The sequence below is a fragment of the Rhinolophus sinicus genome, chromosome 6 (genome assembly GCF_057876585.1).
Source record: "Rhinolophus sinicus isolate RSI-liver-muscle chromosome 6, RSI-T2T, whole genome shotgun sequence".
Classification (NCBI taxonomy): Eukaryota; Metazoa; Chordata; class Mammalia; order Chiroptera; family Rhinolophidae; genus Rhinolophus; species Rhinolophus sinicus.
The window spans coordinates 58,984,466-59,006,045 of record NC_142506.1 but is presented as its reverse complement, the minus strand read 5'-3'; the positions used below and the strand labels follow the sequence as shown (position 1 = coordinate 59,006,045).

The 21,580-nt window shown below is 38.9% G+C and overlaps 1 protein-coding gene across 2 annotated transcripts; it reads right to left on the bottom strand.

Annotated features, from left to right (window-relative positions):
- Positions 1–565: 565 nt before the first annotated feature.
- On the bottom strand, positions 566–17,795 carry BPNT1 (3'(2'), 5'-bisphosphate nucleotidase 1). 2 transcript variants are annotated; one of them, XM_019742002.3, is made up of 10 exons: positions 17,648–17,795; positions 13,906–14,033; positions 12,652–12,756; positions 11,868–11,975; positions 10,689–10,737; positions 9,262–9,353; positions 8,108–8,152; positions 5,298–5,495; positions 2,892–2,997; positions 566–1,245 (listed from the first exon to the last, which is right to left on the bottom strand). In XM_019742002.3, the coding sequence occupies exons 2-10, from the start codon at positions 14,023–14,025 to the stop codon at positions 1,097–1,099; spliced, it is 972 nt and encodes a 323-aa protein (XP_019597561.1). In that variant the 5' UTR covers positions 14,026–14,033; positions 17,648–17,795; the 3' UTR covers positions 566–1,096. The 2 variants fall into 2 exon arrangements, with proteins under 2 accessions (XP_019597561.1, XP_019597636.1); XM_019742077.3 differs by lacking the exon at positions 8,108–8,152.
- Between the last annotated feature and the right edge of the window lie 3,785 nt (positions 17,796–21,580).

Genomic DNA, 21,580 nt, shown 5'->3' with positions numbered 1-21,580 from the left:
TCTCTCTCCACCAACAAATGTAAACCCACTTTGGCCATTAAAATTCCCTTTGGACAAAATCTTCAACTTCACGAGAAAGGAGTATTTCAATACTGTATCATCTAAATTTGAAATACTCTGTTTATGACGTGTTTTAAATAAACCAAAATTATACCTGCTCTTCAAACTTACTAATAGACACCGACATTTCTCTGAATTTAGTAGGCTTTTGAGGGTAGAAATCTAGACTTTAAGAGTTCTAAATTAGATATAGATTTTGAAATTAGGGGCAAAAGGCCCTAAATGAAGCCATACATGTGGATTAGATGTAATGAAAACGCTCACCTAGAACATAATGAATACTGACATTTAAGGGACGGGAGATAAAGACCAAGAAAGGAGACTGAGTAGGAGTGACTAGAAAAGGAAAGACGAAAATCAGGAGGAGAAGAGAGTTGCAAGTGGGAGTGGCCAAAGGTGTCAAAGCCACAAAGAGGACTTCAGGCTAGATTACAGAAACTGTGCAAGATTATATTGTATTATCTTAACTAGTGAGTTCTAACCTTAAATGATCAAACCACTTGGCTTAATCCAATAACAGAGAAGTTTATTTAAAAGACTGGACAAGATACCAGCTAGAATCAAATAATTTAAAGAAGCTTTTCTCATAAATCTGTTTCATCAACATACATAATGACATTTTCGTGTATTTATAACTGGAAAACTTTTAACGTTACTGTGAAAAACAAGAATGAGATTCAGGTAACAACTTGTGCTTCTGTGCCCTAAAGAAATCTGGTTTATACAATAGGAATGTTGATTAACAGTTGACCAGGATAGTCGGCTGGAAAAAAACCTTTCTTTCATTTCTCCAGATAAAAGGAGGAAAAGAAATGTGACAGACTTTACAAATTCTCCAGATGTCAAAATTGGTCTGGTTGATTATTTAACCAAGGAATTTTTAAATTCTAGTTTCTACTCCTAAGTAATTAAATATAAATCGCTGATCAACACTGAACAGAGTAAAGGTGGAGCTCTTAATTCCCGCCGATTCGTTTTAAACTCGATTAATTTGAGAACCAAGTCCTTCTCCTAGCCAAGTAAATGAGATGTCCCTCTAAGGAACAAGAGCATTTTTAACAGATTCGGGAACTCGACTTGCATAGTAGTCATAATTCCTCAGGGTGGCCAACACGCCTGCAGAGTTCATGTGCTTCACTTCCTTGTTATACTGCAGGGCATTTCCATGAATGTCGGTTAACTTGCCTACAGAGAAAAACATCAATACAACGTCAATGGCTGATTGGACCATTCTGTGTCTAGTTATTTTTAAGTGCCTCTTGCTTCCCTATGCAATAGCCAATTAATTCTGGATAAAATAAGGAAGATAATGGTTCAGTGTGAATTCACTTGAAATTTAAGACTACAGAACAATTTTGACTGATTTTCATTAAAATAATTTCATTTAGGGCCGGCCCGGTGGCTCAGGCGGTTAGAGCTCCGTGCTTCTAACTCCAAAGGCTGCCGGTTCGATTCCCACATGGGCCAGTGGGCTCTCAACCACAAGGTTGCCAGTTCAATTCCTCGAGTCCCGCAAGGGATGGTGGGCTCTGCCCCCTGCAACTAAGATTGAACACGGCACCTTGAGCTGAGCTGCCTCCCGGATGGCTCAGTTGTTGGTTGGAGCGCGGGCTCTCAACCACAAGGTTGCCAGTTCAATTCCTCGAATCCCGCAAGGAATGGTGGGCAGCGCCCCCTGCAACTAAAATTGAACATGGCACCTTGAGCTGAGCTGCCACTGAGCTCCCAGATGGCTCAGTTGGTTGGAGCCTGTCCTCTCAACCACAAGGTTGCCGGTTTGACTCCCGCAAGGAATGGTGGGCTGTGCCCCCTGCAACTAGCAACTGGCAACTGGACCTGGAGCTGAGCTGCGCCCTCCACAACTAAGACTGAAAGAACAACTTGAAGCTGAACAGAACCCTCCACAACTAAGATTGAAAGTACAACAATTTGACCCTTGTTCCCCAATAAAGTCCTGTTCCCCTTCCCCAATAAAATCTTAAAAAAAAAAAAAAAAAAAAAAAAAAAAATCTTGGTAGACAATTATAAACCATAGTTGGAAAAAATAAATAAATAAATAAAAAAAATAATAATTTCATTTAGCACTTTCGGTTAATATTTCTCAGTACCAACTAATTTCTTTTTTCCTGAGTTGATTACTTTTCCTGTTGGTTATATTCCATCACCACTATCCCCATTTTCAAAAGTGATTTTTTTATTCTACTATTTAACATTGAACAGTTTATGTTCATAAAATACATCTGTATTATGTTATAGTTTCTTTTAACATTCTAATGAGAATCTGTCATGATGAATTTAACTTCCTTGTCATGTAATATGTTAATGAGATATTGATACAATAATATACTAGGAGAAATGATAGAATAAAAAAATCAAGTGTTTGAGTAGATGTGACCTGATATCTATTTGAAATTGAAAAATCATCTTACTATGTATATAGTTGTAATATAGTTTCAGTCAGACTTAAAAAATGCTAACGCTGACCTTCAGCACTAGAACTGAGATATTTACCAATATTCAGTTAAAAGAAACTGAGATGATAACGCATGTTTTGCTTTTCAAGAAAAAAATCTAAAATTAAGGCTATAAATTTTAAAAGGGTTGATTAAATTAACTACATGCAGATCAAGGTCCAAAACAGAAACTATAACTAAAGAAAAATGAATTGGCTGAAAATCTATTTTCTCTCCTATGAAATGTGGGGGTTGGACTGGATAATGTCTAACTATCCTAAGACTCTAGGTAAAGTAATATTACTGAAATATTATGTCTTAGTATAATATAAGAATGATATAAAAACTGTAATTCCAAAAAAAATAAAATAGACTAACCTCCCACAGCATGTAAAATAACTTCTGGAGCACAGGTATCCCACTTCTTACATCCAGGACTTGCAAATACATAAGCAGAGGCTTTGCCTTCAATCAACTGAATAATCTGTAAGGTTAAACATAATAATTATCCCTCAACCATGAAATGAATGAGGTACAAGTAAGAAAAAATTGCTCATTTCTATCAAGTATATTTCAGTTCCTTTGTCAGACTTCACTTGGGTTAAAGCCTTTAGCAGGTTTAAATGACAAGAGTATTATAAACAAACATAAAATACGTATATAATAATATAGTCATCCGAGGGGGAAAAAGTGGTCAATAAGCTACAAAGAGCATAACTGAACAGTCTCCATATTCCAAGTTTGATAAAATAAAGGTGTTTTTTTTTAAATGTTTTTCCCTCTTACTGTAAAAACCATATTGTAGAAAAGTTGAAGTTTTTCAATCTTGTAAACAATTGACCATTATTATGTAAAGGATAGAGAAATACCAACTACTGCAATAATGTATAAATTGTAGTAAGTCCTAACAGATGTGTGATGCTGACTAGTCTAACAAGTAATTTCGTACATCAGCAGGATCATATCTATTGCTATTTCCACTACCAAAATATACATTTTTAAGGAGTCACCTTAACAATCCCTGTAATACTCTTATAAAACTGAGGTCACTGATGAAAACTGCATGACTCAAAACATGACTTGCTATTAGTCCCTTGACTTCTTTTAGTTTTTAGTTATACTGTCAAATGACTAGTACTATAAAACTCAGACTTCAAATATTCAGATGAGGAGATCAGACTGGGAGAATGAGGAAACTCTCAGTGAATACAACGTAACCAATTATTCCTGTCAGTGCTATTTAAGAACACCTTCAAATGATTAAACCAGGCTTTTGAGTAAAAGGTTTTTCTTTCATTTAACAAGTATTTGTGAAATCTTATTACATGCCAAGAACTCTGCCAGTATATTTTTTGAGGGAAAAGGGGCTGGAGCCTCCACTGGATTCTCAAAGAGGTCCTTGATATAAAAGTTAATAACTGCCCACTAGGGTCTTTTCACAGGAGAAAAGGTGGGGGGGGGGGGGTAATAAGATGGGGCCTTTGTTCCCAAGGAGAATGGTGCCCCTTGGGAATACAAGAGGTAGTAGGGTTTTGTGGTTACAAAAGTAGGGGCAAAGAGAAATCATATTCCAGTGAATACTGGAATAAGTATATTTTCACTTTGAAACGTTTCAGATTTTTTTCAAAATACTGTTACTTTGAAACTCACATTTCTCATCCTCTTATCAGTAAATGCGTTTAGAAAAATCTAAAAATAGTTAATTATTGCTTCCAGTAGGAGGAGAAATGAATTCCATTCAGTCCAATAAATATTTATTATTTGCCTTCCTGCTGCCAGGCACACAAGTGTAAAATGCACGTGTATCAGGAACTATATGCAGCTCAGTATCAGCAGGGCCTACGTTATGCGCTGGGGGATGGCGGGAGATGAGGTTTGGGGGTGCTGAGGTGTCAGGAAATAGAGGAATTTTCATTCCATTCTCATGGTCTTAGATTTTAAATTATTGTAAAGGGGAAACATCCAAGGATTGGGGGAAGGGGAGTGACATATGGTAAGTTTTGCATTTTTAATTGTTCTCGGGGCCTTGTGAAGACTGAGGTGAAACAGGGAGACCACTTTGGAAGGTACTGTAAAGTCTGGGTGAGGGATGATGACAGGCGTCAACTAGAGCACTGGTGGCTGAGATGGATAAGAGGAGACATTAGGAAAGAATTAGGAAAGAAGATCCATAGGTAAGACCAGATTGATGGGATGTAAGGAAAGAAAGAATCCAGGATGACTTTTAGGTGTCTGGCTGGAACACTGGGGAAAATGGCGGTGCCATTAACCAGGTAGGAACTAGGGAGAGGAACACATCCGGGGGACGGCAGAAAGAGGATGAGCTGAAACCGGACATGTTGAGTTTGAGATGTCGTCATGGTGCTGCCGAGGGGGCAATCACACGAGAAGCGATCAGCGCTAGGGATGGAGTTCACACTGTGCTCCATTTCACATCTAGGCTGGCAGCCTAGATGAAGGAGTGGGGGAGCATCCAGAAGAGCTGGGCAAGCCCATGTTCAGAGTCTCTAGAACAAAGGTCTAGGAAGTAACCCAAGGGAGCCAGAGAAAAGAAGGGCTGGCAAGAGGCAGGGGTCTTATCTTAACAACTGAATTCTCCTAGATAAAAAAGACTTGAACCTTGACATTTTTGAAAAATTCAAATGCTGCTGAAATGTGCCTTGAATGGCAAATTACAATCTTTAATGTCTTCTCCCAAACTCTTATTTCACATGTCTTAAAAGCTCAGGATGTCTTTCAATGATTCGGGGGCACTTCAGAGTGGATGGCACACGTGCTCCGTACCTTATTTCCTGCTCCTCCCACTCGCAACACATCATCAGGATTCATGGCTGTAACACAGTCAGTGACCAGCTTGTTGTTATGGGATCGGGTCGTCGTGATGATGTGTTTCCCAGCAGGCACTTCTTTCAGCTGAAATCCAAAGGCACCTAAACCTAAAACTCCCCAGATTGTCCTTCCCAACACAGCATCTGGTCCTGCCTATGGAAATGGATAAAACAACAGCAAAGCTTGTAATGATGTTAGCCATCAATAGGATAGTTACATTAGCGTCATCATTTTTAAAAACTAAAACATACATCAAGTATGAAAACAATATCATTGACACACAAATTTTCCCCAGAGAATCAACTGATTATTCTCATTGTTGCTTTGGTTGATAATTGGGTTTCCAAGGTACTGAAGGGAACTTTTGGTCATTCCCTGGCGTCCTCAGGAAAGGAAACATCGTATGATTTCTATTGCTCTCTGAATCATCAAATAATCTCATTATTGTATTTGAAATAGCTCTTTGCCAAAGGTACAGAAGTCTCCAGGAAACGATACACTGTGTATTGATTACTACTTTTCAATATCCAAGAAACAATAAGGATCATGTTATTTTGGGAATAGGTAACGGTGATAATGCATTTTGCTACTATCGAGACGGAGCAACTGAATAGGCTGATACTGAAGAGTAGACATGGATAATAGCGGTCAAGGTCAAAGATTTTACTGGCAATTGTGATAGTAAATTGATAACGCAACCTTAGAATCTGTTATTTTCCTTTGCAGAACTCAAAGAATTTGCAACCACATTGTTCTAACTGTACACTTCATACAGAAAAACGTAAACTGTATTTCATTGAAAGTAAAACTGATGCATAAAATGATTAACACAAAGTATCAAAGTACAATTATGTAACATAATATACATTGTGGACATACAGACACGAGGTCGGACAAACTTTCCACAGTGCGCGTATATTTTGCTGGATATTTAACATGTACCAGGCATCATACTAAGCGCTTTACATGTATCATGTCATTTAATCTCTAAAACAACCCCAGGAAGTAGGTATTTCCATCCTTATTTTACAGATGAGAAAAATGAGATTGGAATCTTTATGTCGCTTGACCACAGACTCGAGGAAAATCATAACCAAACTTAGGCTCAGGTGTATTCAAGGCAAATATCCCTCCTCATTAAACTCCACTGCCTCAGTTTATTGTCAAAACGCTTTCAAACACATCATCTTATTTGTCCTAACAGCAGTGCCCTGGGGATTGTTATAGTGACACTAGCTTATGTGCAGGTTGGATTCCTTGGGAAGCAGACTCTGAGATAGACAGGGTGTTTATTAAGGAATGCCCTTGGGATCAACACCCGTGCAAGGGAGGGATGGCAGCATGAGTGGACAGAGGGAGAACTCGAGCTGCGATGCAGACCTAACAACAGCTTCAGATGCTAAGACTGCATTACCGTTGTCATTTTACTACCACAGTGACCCTAGGGGGAGCTCTGGAGCTAGCATGGCTCCACAAGGCTGCACCAAATGCGAGGAAACGCCAGGCCTTTGTACCCCTGAGTAATCAGTCACTGGCAATGGGAAGAAGTCAGTCTTGGGAAGAAGTGTGTCACTGGGCGAAGCAGCTCTGTACAGGTGAGGCAGTCCCTGAAGAGGTGACAGCTGAAGGGTGTCTGCTGATAGCACTCCCTGCAAATAGGGCAACAAGCACTGGGGGGGGGGGGGGGGTCAATATATGTTTATGTGCTTCCCCTGTTCCCTCGATTCTGTACTAGGGAACAGGCTGGAGTCTGAAAAGCACAGACGGGCTCGCCTGTGGCTCTGGGTGCTCATTAAGCTTCCGCATGATTGCCGAGATTAATTTCATACACTCAAGAAACCCACTTATTAATTCAACTCTCCAGTTATTCTGAAAAAGAAAGGAAAGCATTCCAAATAGTGGACGTGAGTATTCGAGTCCCTAAAAAGTCGTATTTCCTCTGTAAGTGAACATGGAGGCAAAGAGGAGGGGCCAAGGAATCTGGCGCCCCGGTGACGTAACGCAGTGGCTCCCTCAGTCTCTCTCACTGCCTGTCCTTCAAAGTCTCCACACCAACTTTCTGGGGGTAAAGAAGGCTGATACTCTCATCTTACTGATGAGTCAAGTCCCATAACGGTTAAGAAGCTCTGATATGGAGAGACCGGGTTTCCTTGCACCCAGCCATACTATTCCTTTAAGTGCCCACCAGCTGCAATATCTTAGAAGCAACCATGGACTTTTAATTGTTAAAAGTCTTTTATCTGGCTCAAGAGAGCAATTTAAAGTAATGGGGAAGAGCTCGGACCAGGGTTTGAGTCCCAGATCTGCCGCTGACAAACCCTGGGGTGACCCAGGGAATGTCGCTTGCCTGTTTCCTTCTGTTTAAAATGGGGAAGGTTTCCTTAAAGGATGAAGGTGGGTATTAGATGAGATAATGCATGTGAGTCCCTTGAGTCTGGCAGGATGCAGTAAGCTTTTGATAAATTTTAGCTATTATAAGGATGACGGTTATTTAAAATTGAATAGTCAGCCTTGTACACTACCAAGAGAGCTGAACAATTTTCTATTTCTTGCACTAAATTTTAAGGCATTAGCAAGAGAGAAGGAAGAGAGAGGAAAACGAGAGTGTAAAGAGGGAAGGTGGTAAAGGGACAGGTAACAATGGGGAGAAGCAGAACAGGACAAAATGAACTGGTACATGCGATGGACAATCACTAGCTGGGGTACAAGTCGCCTACCTCTTTTCTTCCTACTAGTAGAGGCAAAACCCCAGCTAGTTTTCTCACCTTTGCTTCATTCCTGTGTTCCCTTAACTTCTGCTTTCCATTGTTCTGTGGAAAATGAATACAGTTTTTCTAATCTCAGAAAAAAAGTGATGGAAATGTTAACAACTTCTAAGCACTCAGATCTTTTTCTTAATGAAAGGTGCCATGTATTACAATGTTACCTATGAATGAAACGCTTCTCTTTTAAGTAACAGTATTAACGTACTTTAAAGTTTACATAATAACCACAAAGTTGTATCTGTACATACTAATGTATAAAGAGTAAACATGTTAAAAGAATTAATGGACCCTTAAACAATTCAACAAAAGAGACTTTCCCAATACTGCAAAACTAGTTTTGCTAAGTAATCCTAAGAAGCACGATTATAAATACAAGTTTACACTCAATCAAATGGTGGAATAAAACAAATTCATCTTAGAGTACAGAGTAATCCTGCTGTTAACGCAAATGGAAATTCAGAAGTAATAGTCCCTACTCTGGTTACTTGTTTCTCTGAACTTCTGTCAAGGTCACACGAATGTAAATACCATAAGTATTTTATCTCAATTTCCTTTAACATTCAATGTGATTTAAAGATATATTCCTGCTTTGGAATTACATTAACCTCTTGCTTCTAAGGAAGACAATTTCTTGAGATTATAACAGAAAGTCAAAGTAGATTAGAGAGAAAAATAAGAGAAAAGAATGCAAGAGCATATTTAGTTCTGCTATCAATGCTGACTACCATTTAGGCACTCTGTAGTATTACCTGGAAAACAACATGGTTACCATCGTTCTTGGCTGAAAAGGTTCATTTCTTCTGTGTGCTTCAAGAACCACCTGTAAATCAGGTGTCTCAGTGACCAAGCTAATCCAAGAACCATATCACTAATTTCCAAACTTTTGCATTTGAATCATAAGGCATACATAAAAAATATATGCAATAAACAGTGTGTCTGTGTACACATATCCATGCATACTATACATTCCTAGTATCAATGCCCCCGGAGGTTCTGATTCAGTAGGTCTGGAGTGTAACCTGAGAATCTGTATTTTGAAAAGATGACTGCATGTGCAACCAAACTACAAATCACTGGATCCGCTAATAACGGGAATCATACAACACTATAATTATTCACCTAATAAAATATTTTTGTGTCCATTATAGCAATACCTGGTAGTTGTAATATGGCTGGTTAATAACTCCTGCTATGGCTTTCCCTTCATAAGCAATTCCAATAAGAACTGTTACGTTGTCAAGAAGACCTATAAAGAAGAAATGAATATCAATTATACAACTTTCTCCTGTTATGACTCCTCATCAGCACATAAATTGCTCCAAGTTATTTTTGCAGTAAAGGTAAAGGGTTTGCAATGATTCATCCATGATCAATCCTACTTCTGGTAAAATGCACAAATTATCAGAGAGAGCTGGCCAGAGACAGAAGTAGAGTCTACAGTACTTAACTGATTTGATGCACAGGGCCTCATTGGTACAATTTGGAAAGTAGTCAAGTAAACCAGCCATAACTCCACAGACATTAGATTCCTCTGTGCCCTCTCAGCCACCATCCGCCTCACGCCTGCCTGCTGGATCTCTTTCTACTGCAGGATTATGCTCTAAGCTTAATTTCAAGCCTCTAAAGTAAGGTTTTGCAAGGTGGGGTCCATAGACTACCAAACAGCATTGAATTCACTGGTGTTATTTTTACAATACCGATTCTCAGGCTCCTTCCAGAGCTAGCGAATCCCAATCTCTGCAGGTGGGGGTGCTGTGCTGGTGCTCAGACACACACTGCAGCTAGCTAGAGTTTCCCTATTTCTCAGGGGAGTAGAGATGTTTTCAGAGCACATACATACACATGCACACACACGCTCAGTGTGGGTAACTCATAGATAGGTCTCATCCAAGGACAGAGAGAGTTTTTTCTAGTAGTTATGAGGAATTTTCTTTTTTCAAGCTATGAAGCTAAGAACCAACATAAGTAAACCTACATAGATCTTTATTTCAGAAATAAAACTCTAAGTTTATGCTACACTCTTAAAACCTAAAACTCTGGGTCTCAGTCTGGTCTTTCTTACTTTAATGTTGCCAGTTTTATTTGAATTTGCTGCTTTCTAATTTTTCTCATCATCTCAGATAATTTTAGAAAGGACAAAGACTGTACTGTGTTTTGAAACCCACATTCAAAGGTGAGACTGTGAAGTGAGAAAGCGGTTCACAGATGAGGAGATCGTGCGTGGGGCAGAACAAGAGCAGCACAGCTGTGCTTTTTAATGGTTTTCTACCCCAGTAACGCTGGGGGGTTCAGGAAAGTCCCTTTGGCAACACTGGTTTAATGTCAGCTGTTCTCACCTGAGGGACATTAGAATTGTGGGGCTATGGAGTCATATTTGAAGGGCATGAGTTTTCTCCCTCTCTGTCTTGACAATTACTGATGTATAACAACAGTCAGCTAGGATGGGCACAAACACAGCTTTAGGGCACAGACATAAGATACGACACTAGCTTTTCATACAACATATGAAATAGTAAATGTTTACAACCAAACATATTCTAGTCCTAGTGCGGTCAAATCCAAATCCAAAAGAGATACCAACCTTCAGTATATTCCTTGGTACCATCCAGAGGATCCACCCAGACCACAAGCTAAAAAAAGAAAATATGCAAATTAAGCACACAAAATAGAAAACATAAATTTAAATAGATGAACTAAAACTACCCTTTTTTTCATTTTTGACATTATATTATGGATGGCTTAAACCAATGTCATCAGTTTGTAACAGTAAAAAAAAAAACAAAACCTATTGTTTTGTAATAATGGAAAAAGTCCATTTAAATTAGAGAAAAGCCTTATTTAAGAATTTTAAATATGAAATGCTTAAATGATAAAAGCTTATTGTCACCTGAACACTAAACACAATGCCATGAACACACAGAGCTCTAGATGCTGGTACAGGGAAAACCGTAACGTGGCACCAAAATATTCTGAACAATATGTGGTTGCTACTCATTTTTATATATGAATGCTTATTTTTAAAAAAATGACAGTCCGATGAACTTAAGGTCACCGTATATACGTGGCAAAGTAAATTAAATGGTTTATAAAATTGACAGTAGACTAAAAAAAATGAAATCCCCTCTACTTAGGACTTTTAACGTGATTTAGGATACGCGGCATTTAACCACGAGAATTATATGCTTGATGTGAATTTTTGAGGGAGGGCCTATTTCTGATGGAAGACACCACGTCTCATTTTCTTTATATCTTCCGTACCACAGAGCAAAGTGCCTTACTCATAGTAAATCTTTAATGAATGTGTGTTAAATATATTAAAATTAGAAAACTAAAGAAGGATGATAGTTATCTGAAGTCACAGATTTAATATAAGCAACTATAAAAAGGGAGCACGTTGATTTTTATGGCCTCCCAAAAATAGAAGGTAGTGATCTGCTTCGTCTCCTTCCAGCCCCAATTACCAATGAACTGTTTTACTACCAAATGTACTCAATAACACGTTAGATGTTCTTCCTGAAAGCATTTTTAATGATAGTTTTAGAGTGGGGAAGAAACCAATAGCATGAGAAACTGAACTCTCAACTAGCAAGTCACACATCCCACATGGTTGCCTGATACTCTATGTTGGCTCTGAAGGATTTCAAGTTCCTGGTTTCCCCTCTTTTACAACTACCAACTTTCCATCATTACAGGCAAATTTTGTTTCCTTTACTGCAGCAAAAACCAAAGATCAACAGACAAGTAATAACGGGGATCATACATCTTCCTCTTTAATAGTACTGTACTGTGACGGGCATGGCTGCTTGAGTATTTCTTCCCACTGACCATCTTCAATCAGCTCTTGATCCACTTCCTCAGCAGGCAAATCCTAAAGCGGAGAACATGAGGGTTACGGAAGCTGTTTCAAGTTTACAAAGTACCCTTCATCTCAGCAATGCAGCATCACAGGTTTCATAGTGCTACCACTAGGTTTAGAGCTTTAAAGCAAATCCAATAAAACTGCAAAAATGACCATATATGGCTCATCACAGTTGATTACAAAGGTCCCAACTTCATTATCCTGAAGAGCATTTAAAAAGAAAGGAAGTTTTAAGTATTATAAACCTTTTTTAAATAAGTGGCCCTGACATCAGATACCTCTACTCTCTCAATTACATGAGCTATCACTTCCTTCACTTTCACAGTGTTACAGTCTTTGGATAAGTAAGCAAGTTCGCCTAATTAAAAAAAAAAAAGAGCAAAATCCATTTTATTCCAAAGTTCTAGAACATGGCCCATCTTATAGTTTGTATGCTGAATATTATTAAAAGTAACCGTATCTTCAATGGTCAAGAATTGAGACATCTGACCCAGACATGGACCAAAATAGTTCATAAGCAGACATTTCCTTCAAGTCCAAGGAATGTCATAATTATTTCTGTGTTAAAATACTAGATATAATGCTTGAAATCATAATAGAGGTATATAAGTCATTAAAATGACAATTATAAATCCATACGGTAAACAGGCCATAGAAAGAATATTACAACCCTGACACGTCTTACCTCTTCCCCTATAATTGTCAGTTTGGGGAATTTCCGTGCCAGTGAAGAGCATATGCTCATTTGTGCCAGTCGGTCAGCTTTGGTCTGCAGGTCTGTTGGAGAGGTCTGTAACAAAGAGTGCAAATTTTAGCAGAACGAAAATGAAATAAGTTGTCCTGATTCCTAAGGCATGAGTGTCTATATCATTTAAATTACACTGCCTGTTTTTAGATTCATGGAACTTAACATCAAATAAGTCAACGAGTTTCTTGGCTTGGTTATTGTCATGGGAATTACAGTGGTTAGAGTTTGGAAAGGAGCTTTGAAATCATTAAACATTTTCTCCCCCGGTTAAGAAATTCCTTTCATAAGAGCCCTAGATAAATCTTTTGCTTAAACAGATTAAGAGATAGGAAATTCATTACTTTTCAAGGCAGTCAAAGCTAAACTATTCCTTATATGGACCCTTCTATAATTTCTACTCACCAATCCTAATTCTAATAATTCAAAAGGTCCTCAGGATTATTCACTGGTGTATAGAAAAAATAATTCTAAAATATAAAAATGAACAGCAGTAATACTTAATATATAGCTCACCTATGGCACTCTCAATCCATATGTCAGGTAGTGGTGCTAGTGAAAGACAGTGGAAACTCTTGCAATTGACAGCCACTACCTCCTTGCTCAGTTAGCTCTAAGGGGATTATGACATGCTGCAATTGATGTATGCCTGCTTAGGTCAATTTACAGATGATCTTAAGTGGTAGAATTTTTACAATGCTTTGCAATGAGCTAAGCAGCGATCATGAACTTCAACTCTTTTATGCCACACTGAAGTTTGCTGGTTATCTCAATGCAAAGTATTATTCTGCTAGAAGGCAGTGCCACAAAAGCAGAGATCTTTGTTTTATTCCCTAAAGAATTATGTCTGGCACACAGTAAGTGCTCTATAAATATCTGTTGAATGAAACGTCTCAAAATAATTTTTCAATGTGAAGATGACTTACATATCCATCAAATTTAGATACCAGTGCTCTAGCGAAAAAAAGACACACTGACAGCCATTTAACTACATGAAGAAAGGTACCCCAGCTCTTTTCTTCTCTAGGATAAATATTTCCTGCTCTTTCTCCTGGCATTCTGCAATCTCTACAAGGGAGGCACTGATTATTTCAACTGTTACAGTCTATCCAGATTATCACATCCTTGAGCTAAACGTTAAGGAACAACAATGAAGTTGGTATGAGATGAGATGGGATGAGATGTTATTAGTACCTTCTCCACAATACCCAGGTCTCCTTCAGCAATAACACGTCTGACTATGGTTCCTGCCTTCTGAGCAATGGAGTATGCTGAGGCTACCAACCTCATCAACACCGTGTGACTGGAAGCCATGACGAGCCCTAAAGGGAGATTGAGAGAACGTTGTTACTTTCAAAGCCAACTACTGGTTTCAGTTACTTGAATTCAGTTCAACACATTTACTTATTGAGTGCTTACTTGGGACTGCCCCAATTAACTCTGTGGATTCTTCAATAAATGTTTACTAAAAGGGACTTATAAAAAACTCCATTTCAGCATTAGCTCTCTCAATTCTCTAGTATTCTTTCTCTCTGCAGACGGGACATTTTGAAGCATAAGGGAAACTGGGCCAGGCCTACAAGCAAGTGAAAAAGTTTTATGTATGAGACGTATAACACGCAAAGACTGCGGAAAGTGTTCCAGGGACTAAAAATATATAACATCTGCCACGAAGAGCTAATATTTTGGGGGGTTGTGGGTAAAATGTGGAAACCTAAAGTCTATAAATAAAGCTGTAAGTGCCAAGAGATGTATGAATAGCATAATACGTGTGGGTGTATATGTGGAGGAATTAAAAACGGGAGGGAATGCATGTGGTTACAATTAAGTTTCTGAAAAAATTAACGAATATTCCTTTAGAGATTAAATAACATTTAATCTGATTATTACCATCTTCATTAGTAGCCAAACAAAGAGAACAAACAACATAACTAATTGGAGTGAAGACCAATCACGTAGAAAAGTAATGAGTGTCAGAGTAGTTCCTGACCCCAACGAAACAATATGGAGAAAACGGCCTTTAGGATGAAGTCTATTCATCTTTAAAAATACACATTCAAACCCTGCAGTTTTAGTGGCTGTTCTGCTGCTGGGATACACCAACTAGATTTCCTTCTAGACATTTCTCCGTTGCTAAGTGTTGCCAATGGATGGCCTTTAGCTGCCACCGTTCTTTGGGAATTGTATCTGCTGAGAAGAGCCACTTAATCTAAAACTGGTCAACCAATGGATGGAAAGGCCACTCCCCACTCCGACTGGGCTGCTTCCTCAACTGATGGGCCATCCTAGCTTCTGAATGCCCAGGGCGGTCAGTTGAGGCCTTAGCTGCGACTACATTATGGCCTGACCACCACCACCCTCCATCCTACCCAAGAACACTCCCCAATTAACCTCTTGTACTTTATCTCTGTCTCAGGGTATTTACGGGGAACTAACCTACGACAGAAACTTCCCCCCCCCCCCCCCAATCAAATCAAGTCAACATGATTTCAATGCAATAAGGGAGCACAATACAGAATATAAAGGACATTGTAAACCTCAATTCAGTCCTAGTCACCCTTCTGCCACTAATTTCTGCGTATTTGACTTGATGCGCCTTTGACCCTCTTTACATCTTTTTTCTATTAGCCACATTCTGTTCAGGGGGATTATGAACATAAATGAGACAGTAAATGAGTGACGTGTTTGAAACCCTTCAGAAGGAAGACAGAATGGAAACTGATGTGAGGTCATGAATACCATATTGTAACCAACAGCAATCTGGAATTAAGATGGAAATAAAGTGGGTTTCAATGAATTTGAATTCTCTTTATCTTATAACATTATAATCAGGCTATACTTGTTTTCTTGGTATACTAAGTGTTACACGTGGAAAAACTGGTTATGACAATTAATAATTCAGGAACACCTCAAATAGAAACCAGGAGAAATAATTTAGCAAATTATTTTTGGCCTTACCTCTATTCCCTTATATCTATGACCAGCCATATGATTTATTCTGTACTGGAAAAGGCAGTCTTCAGGCAACTAATCTATACTACCCAGATGTCTTAACCACTGAAAACATTTTAATGTGCTGGTATGTACATTCAGTCCCCATCTTATAAGATGATTTGTGAAAGGCAGATCAGTTTCTCTCACTGTTGTTCTAGTTGTTGACAGATATCATTTACCTTTGAGCCAGTTGAGCAATCATGACAGCCTTACCAGGCTTCGTATATCACTAAACCACTTCCCTTTATGTTTGCCAAGTGCACAGTACTTTCTCACAAGAAAATCTTTTAGGCGTTGTCTTTCTATTATATTCTTTATAAAATGTGTACTATATTTATAAACCACCATTTAAAGCTAACATCAGTTTTAAGTGAATGTAAAAAATTAGGTTTGGTGCAAAGCACAACAATGATTTGTAAATAGATCTGCAAATCAATTTTGGTTGGAGAATAGGAAAAGGTTTCTACCATTTTTTCTGAAGTACGTCATTGATCCAAACTGAATTAGTAATGAAATATTATGCCCTAATATGCCCTCAAGCCCTAATATCTTTCTTACATATTTTTAAACCAATGAATATAATTTTGGGTCTCTGTATTAAGAAAATGTAGCTAATCACAATATCAAAATGCAAAATCTGTAAAAGAGGTTCCTATTAGTCTTTTTAATTGTGCCCCTTCCCAGACCCCAAATGAGAATTACCTGTTGATGGTACAAGTGGATACAGAGCAAGGCCAAAAAGCTACCTGCCCGTTGATCACTTCCTACAGCAGTTCAATTTACACTCACTGTACTTCCTTCTCTACCAGTTTCACACCTCTGGGTCCTAAAACACTACCTCTGTGACCGTGTCTTTCTGTTGTGAGCATGGCTTTGTGAAGCTAACTCAAAAAACAGCATAGTGATTAAAAGCACAGGCTTTGGAGCCAACTGCCTGTGTTCAAATCCTGTGTGATCTTGGGAAAGCCGCTTAAATCCTCTGTGCCTTAATCTGGAAATCCTATTGGTTATCACATTGCATCCTCAGGATCAAAATAATGTTGCAAAAGCAATAGAAGGGCAGTGTTAAGGGCAAAAAACTTCCTATTGCTTTTGCAACATTATTTTGACCTTGGGGATGTAATGTGATAACCAACATGACTTACAAATGAGCTCACTGTTGTTACACAAAGGGCTTTTCTATATCAATATGTAAAAGATGAAAAATAGAAAAATGAGCAAGGGACACGAACAGGTAATTCCTAGAAAAAGAAAAGCAATGGCTGTCAAATACATGAAATGCTCAACTTCACTAATTCTGAAAGAAATTCCAACTAAAACAATGGGAAATGATTGTCCATTTTTAAGATTGGCACAGATAAGAAAGTTAGCCCAATGTCGGCTAGAGCGTGAGGGTACATTCTCCTGAGCATTATTAGCAAGGCTGTCAAGTGGTGAAACCTCTTAGAGAGATTATGAAAATCTTATTGAAAGTTAAAATGTACACACATACGTTGCAAAAGTAAAATATACAATTATGTATATTTTCGGGGAAACGTAAATGAATCAAGCAAGTCTACCAACATGTAGGAAAGGCAATAGGAAAAACGTCTGGTATTTTAATGAAATTTAATTTTAGGCCTAAGACAGTCTCTAAATTTGGGTGCTCTCACCCACCCACTGCCTAGGTTTGCGTTGTTGTTTCCACAATGTATAGTCACAAACCGTCCCCGCGCACGAAAATAAAAGCACAGATACACAGTTAAAACGCTGACACTCCCGAATCTAGGTCCGAAATAGGAATATATATCTGGAGAGGCAATCAGAGTCACGTTAAAAAATTTTTTTAACATAAATCCCTGACTCTCTGCATATCTGTGCAAAGGGGTGGAGTTAGGGAACCAATGAACGCCTCGGACCTGCCTAGCTCTGCCCTTGCCCTGACCGCAGGGGAGAAACTTACGGTGACAGGCCTGGAACAAAGTTAGACGAAAGACACTTCAGGGATAACCCCCAGAAAGCGTTATTAAGCAACAGGTCCCTCGTTGCGTCCAGCACCGCTTTCTTCTAGTCAATAGCACGTCTGGACGCCGGACAAACCTAGCTCAGCTACTACGCATGCGGAAAATGCGGCGCAGGCGCCGGGCCGCTGCGACCCGGCGTGGACTCCCGATCCGCCGGAAACTCCACTTCTCCGTGTTTTCTTCAAGCTCTAACATTGGCGCTAGTTGCTTGAAATCAAAGTGAGAGGTGTGTCTACCTCCTCAAGGTTCTTTCCGCTTTCCCTAGTCTTCTAGCCCGCATTGTACACACAGTTCATTCACTCATAATGTTTTTTGGGTTAATGATATCGCTCTGCCGCGGCGGGCGGCAGTTTAACCTAACCACGACACCTCCATCTCCCCTCCAAACAACAAAACAACTTTATGCAGAATTGTTAGTAGGGCTTACCTTTTTTATTTACTTTTTTTTTTTTTATAGCACTCATCATTTTCTTAAATGGGTCTGTGACCCTTTGCATTTGCCTGCAGATAGGTAATGAGATTGCCTCTCTTCCTGGTCAGGGGTACCATATTAATGGCTTTTTTTTTTCTTTTTGAAGCACAGAAGACATGTTTATGATGCTTATTGCGCTGCCAAAAGTAAAAACAAGCAAAAACGAAAAATTGTCTTTTTTATTCATTTAGGCATTCACCATATATTTGAGGAGCACACCTGTACCTGCTTTGTATTGGGTGCGTGTGGGAGCCAGGTATGCGATAAGAAGAGCAGAGCGAATAGCCAACGATTCTTTTTTTAGTATTAAAAAGCAAGGCACTGATTAGAATACAGAACAAATAATGTACAGTAAGATGTCAGAGTTGATAGTAAACATACCATAACAGTAAATGCAAATTGCTTAAACTCCTCCACTTAAAGACAAATTCTCCAATTTCTTAGAAAACCAAATCCATTACAGGTATACCTCATTTTATTGTGTTTCACTGGTGTTGCTTTGTTTTCTTTTTTTAAATAAATTGAAGGCAAAAATTTGCATGAGCAAAAAGAACTCCCTTTGTTGCAATACTTGCTTTATTATGGTGGTCTGGAACAAAATCTGCAATATCTCCAAGGTATGCCAGTATTTTACCAGATAGAGTAGAATTCAAAACAAAAAAAAATTTATCAAAAGGAACAGTATTTTGTATTGTTAGAAGTGTCCTTTATATGAATTTTTGACCCCAAGAAGGATTACACAAGAATGACTCCTTGTGGTTTACTGGGCTCAAAATCATAACCAGAGTTTAGCAGCCACTGCTGGCAGAGGCCTCTCACACACTCTGCATTTCAGTGAAAGGCCAGAGTTTCCAGCCTTCTGCACTGTGCTCCTACCATCTCAGCTAACCCTCATAAAGAAGTTTCTGGTATTGCCTTTCAACCAATGGGCTGAGACCTGTCCCAAGCAATCAGAAATGCACAACTATATTCTTAGTTGTATCATGACTGACCAATCAGAGCAGTTCCATAATGACCAATCATAATGCACAACATGATTCTGACCAATCAGGTCAGTGCCATTTGGACCAATCAAACTGCAAATTTGGGTTCCTCATTTGCATAAAATTGGTCCATTCTGGGACCAGGGTGGGTACTTTCTCTATAAAATGGGCTGTCCTAGTGCCTCAGGAGAGCAGACAGACGTTTGAGGTTGCGTGGGTCTCAGAAGGGCAAACTGTTCAACTGAAAAAAGTCTCTCCTTTTACAGCATCCCAGGTTGGAAACTCCTGTTGGCATTGGATTGGGGGCAGCAAAATTTTGTTGACACAATGAAGATACTACTTTATTTTTATACATTTTAAAATTGAATAAGTAATTTATGACTATATCCTCATTGTTTAAAAAAATGCAAAGAATACATCTGTCTAGTCCTTTTTTCAGAGCATAGGTCTTTAGACTGGAGTTTTGTTTTATCTCTCTGGATAATGCAGAGCGTAATGTACTGTCTAGTTGTGAAATTCAGACACTTATTAAAACTCGAAGCACAGAATCCTTATAAATTTTTCCCCACCATTTTACACTTGTTTTAGCTTCACCCAATTCAACAGCAGTTTGTCTTCGGTTTTTAGAGACATGTCTTTACTGGGCTTTCCAGAGCTTTCAGCTTTTCATAAAAGCAATTACTTTTGCATTAGAAAAAAAACAAAACGTTGGTTTGGGGGAGAGAGTAGTTAGTGAATGATTTTTGTTTCTGCGTGCTTTTATGTAACTCCCAAACGTTTGTAATGAGAAACAAATACAGTGGTACCTCGGTTTTCGAACGTAATCCACAAGTTCTGAAACGTTTGAAAACAGCCGATAGCTAGGCCTCAGGATCTTGCACTCAGTGGAAGCCGTGTGACATGTTCAACTTCTGAGTCGAAAACCGAAGCATTTACTTCCAGGTTTATGGCATTCATAAACCAAAATGTTCATCAATGGAGATGTTCGAAAACCGAGGTACCGCTGTAATTTCTATTTTTTAAAAAGCTCATCAGAGAGCAATATCAGTAAATAGCTACTATTACATGGAGTTCTATGTAGTTTGAGAAGGCTTTTACCTACACAACCTCCTTTGATTTTCATAACTCAGTGAATTAAGTAAAACCATTTTATTGTAAAAAAAAAAGTAAGAAAACTTACCATTTTAATCATCCGTTGATTTGTATAATAAAGTTACATAATTACATAGCAAGTATGGCCGGCCTGAATTAGTTTAAGGAAAAACACTGACTGTAAATATAACAGGTGGAAAGAAAAAGGCATGCCTTGTTTTATTGCACTTCTCTTTATTGCGCGTCACAGATATTGCATTTTTTACTATCTGAAGGCAAGACCCTCCACCAGCAAAAAGATTATGACTGGCTTTATTACCATGGTCTGGAACCAAACTCACAGTCCCTGTGAGGTATGGCTGTATAGCGTGGAGAGTCAATACGGCATGGTGATTATGCGAACAGGCACTGGAGGCCAGCTGCCTGGATTTGAATACCAGCTATGTCACTTCTTAGTTGTGTCATCTTGGGAAAATTACTCTACATGCTTCAGTCTCCTTTCCTGTAAAAGAGGAATATTCATACTACCTACCTCACCTCACAAGGTCGTTTTGGCATGTTATGTCCTCACTTCGTGGGGTTTGAAGATTAAACGAATTAATCCAGGTAAAGAGCTGGGGACAGTGCTTGGCGAACGGCTGACGTTGATGCAGCGCTTACTATCTGCCACTTGTCTTCTCACTTTGCGGTATCACTTTCCATATAAAATTTCCTTTTCGTTTTCTTGAAAATCTGTCTTTTAATTTACGGGAGCCAAATCTTCTAGCTGTTGTGTGTTATGATTACGAAGACCGTTCCCAAGAGGTAAAACTTACAATGAGAAGGTAATAATTGTGAACTACGATTACCCGGACAACTAAATAGCGCAGAATAGGAGTGGAACGTAACAGAGGCAATCTGAAAAATAATTAGGTTTATTTATAATATTGGTATAAACTTTGTGCTCGCTAAAACAGTGCCATTAGCCCCGTGTGGTTGTTGACTTGACGAGTTACTATTCCAAACCAAGGTGTGCTGTATATGTAAAACACGTAACAAATTTCAAAGAGTTACTATAAAGAGAAAATGCAAAATATTTATAACTTTATAGTAATTACTTGTTGAAATGATAATATCTTGGACATATTGGGTTAAATAAAAATACACATTTTTTAAAAAGGCGGGGCGCTCTGATTGAAATCGGAATCTCATCCGGCAGCAACACCTGGCCACATTTTGCCCCGCCCCTTGGATCCAGCCCCGCCCCGCGGCGGCTTCAGCCGTGACCCGGAGCTGGCAACGCTGTCGCGGACTCGGGGTGGGCTGTGCTCCCCGCCCCTTCCGTG

What these genes read in the sequence shown, in the direction of transcription:
- BPNT1 (XM_019742002.3), bottom strand. Translation starts at nt 14,025, where the DNA reads ATGGCTTCCAGTCACACGGTGTTGATGAGGTTGGTAGCCTCAGCATAC. An exon ending in GTACTATTAAAGAGGAAGAT is followed by an intron (nt 10,738 to 11,867) that starts GTATGATCCCCG and finishes TTCTTTTTTTAG; the next exon opens with CTTGTGGTCTGGGTGGATCC. An exon ending in TACCAAGGAATATACTGAAG is followed by an intron (nt 9,354 to 10,688) that starts GTTGGTATCTCT and finishes TCTTCTTTATAG; the next exon opens with GTCTTCTTGACAACGTAACA.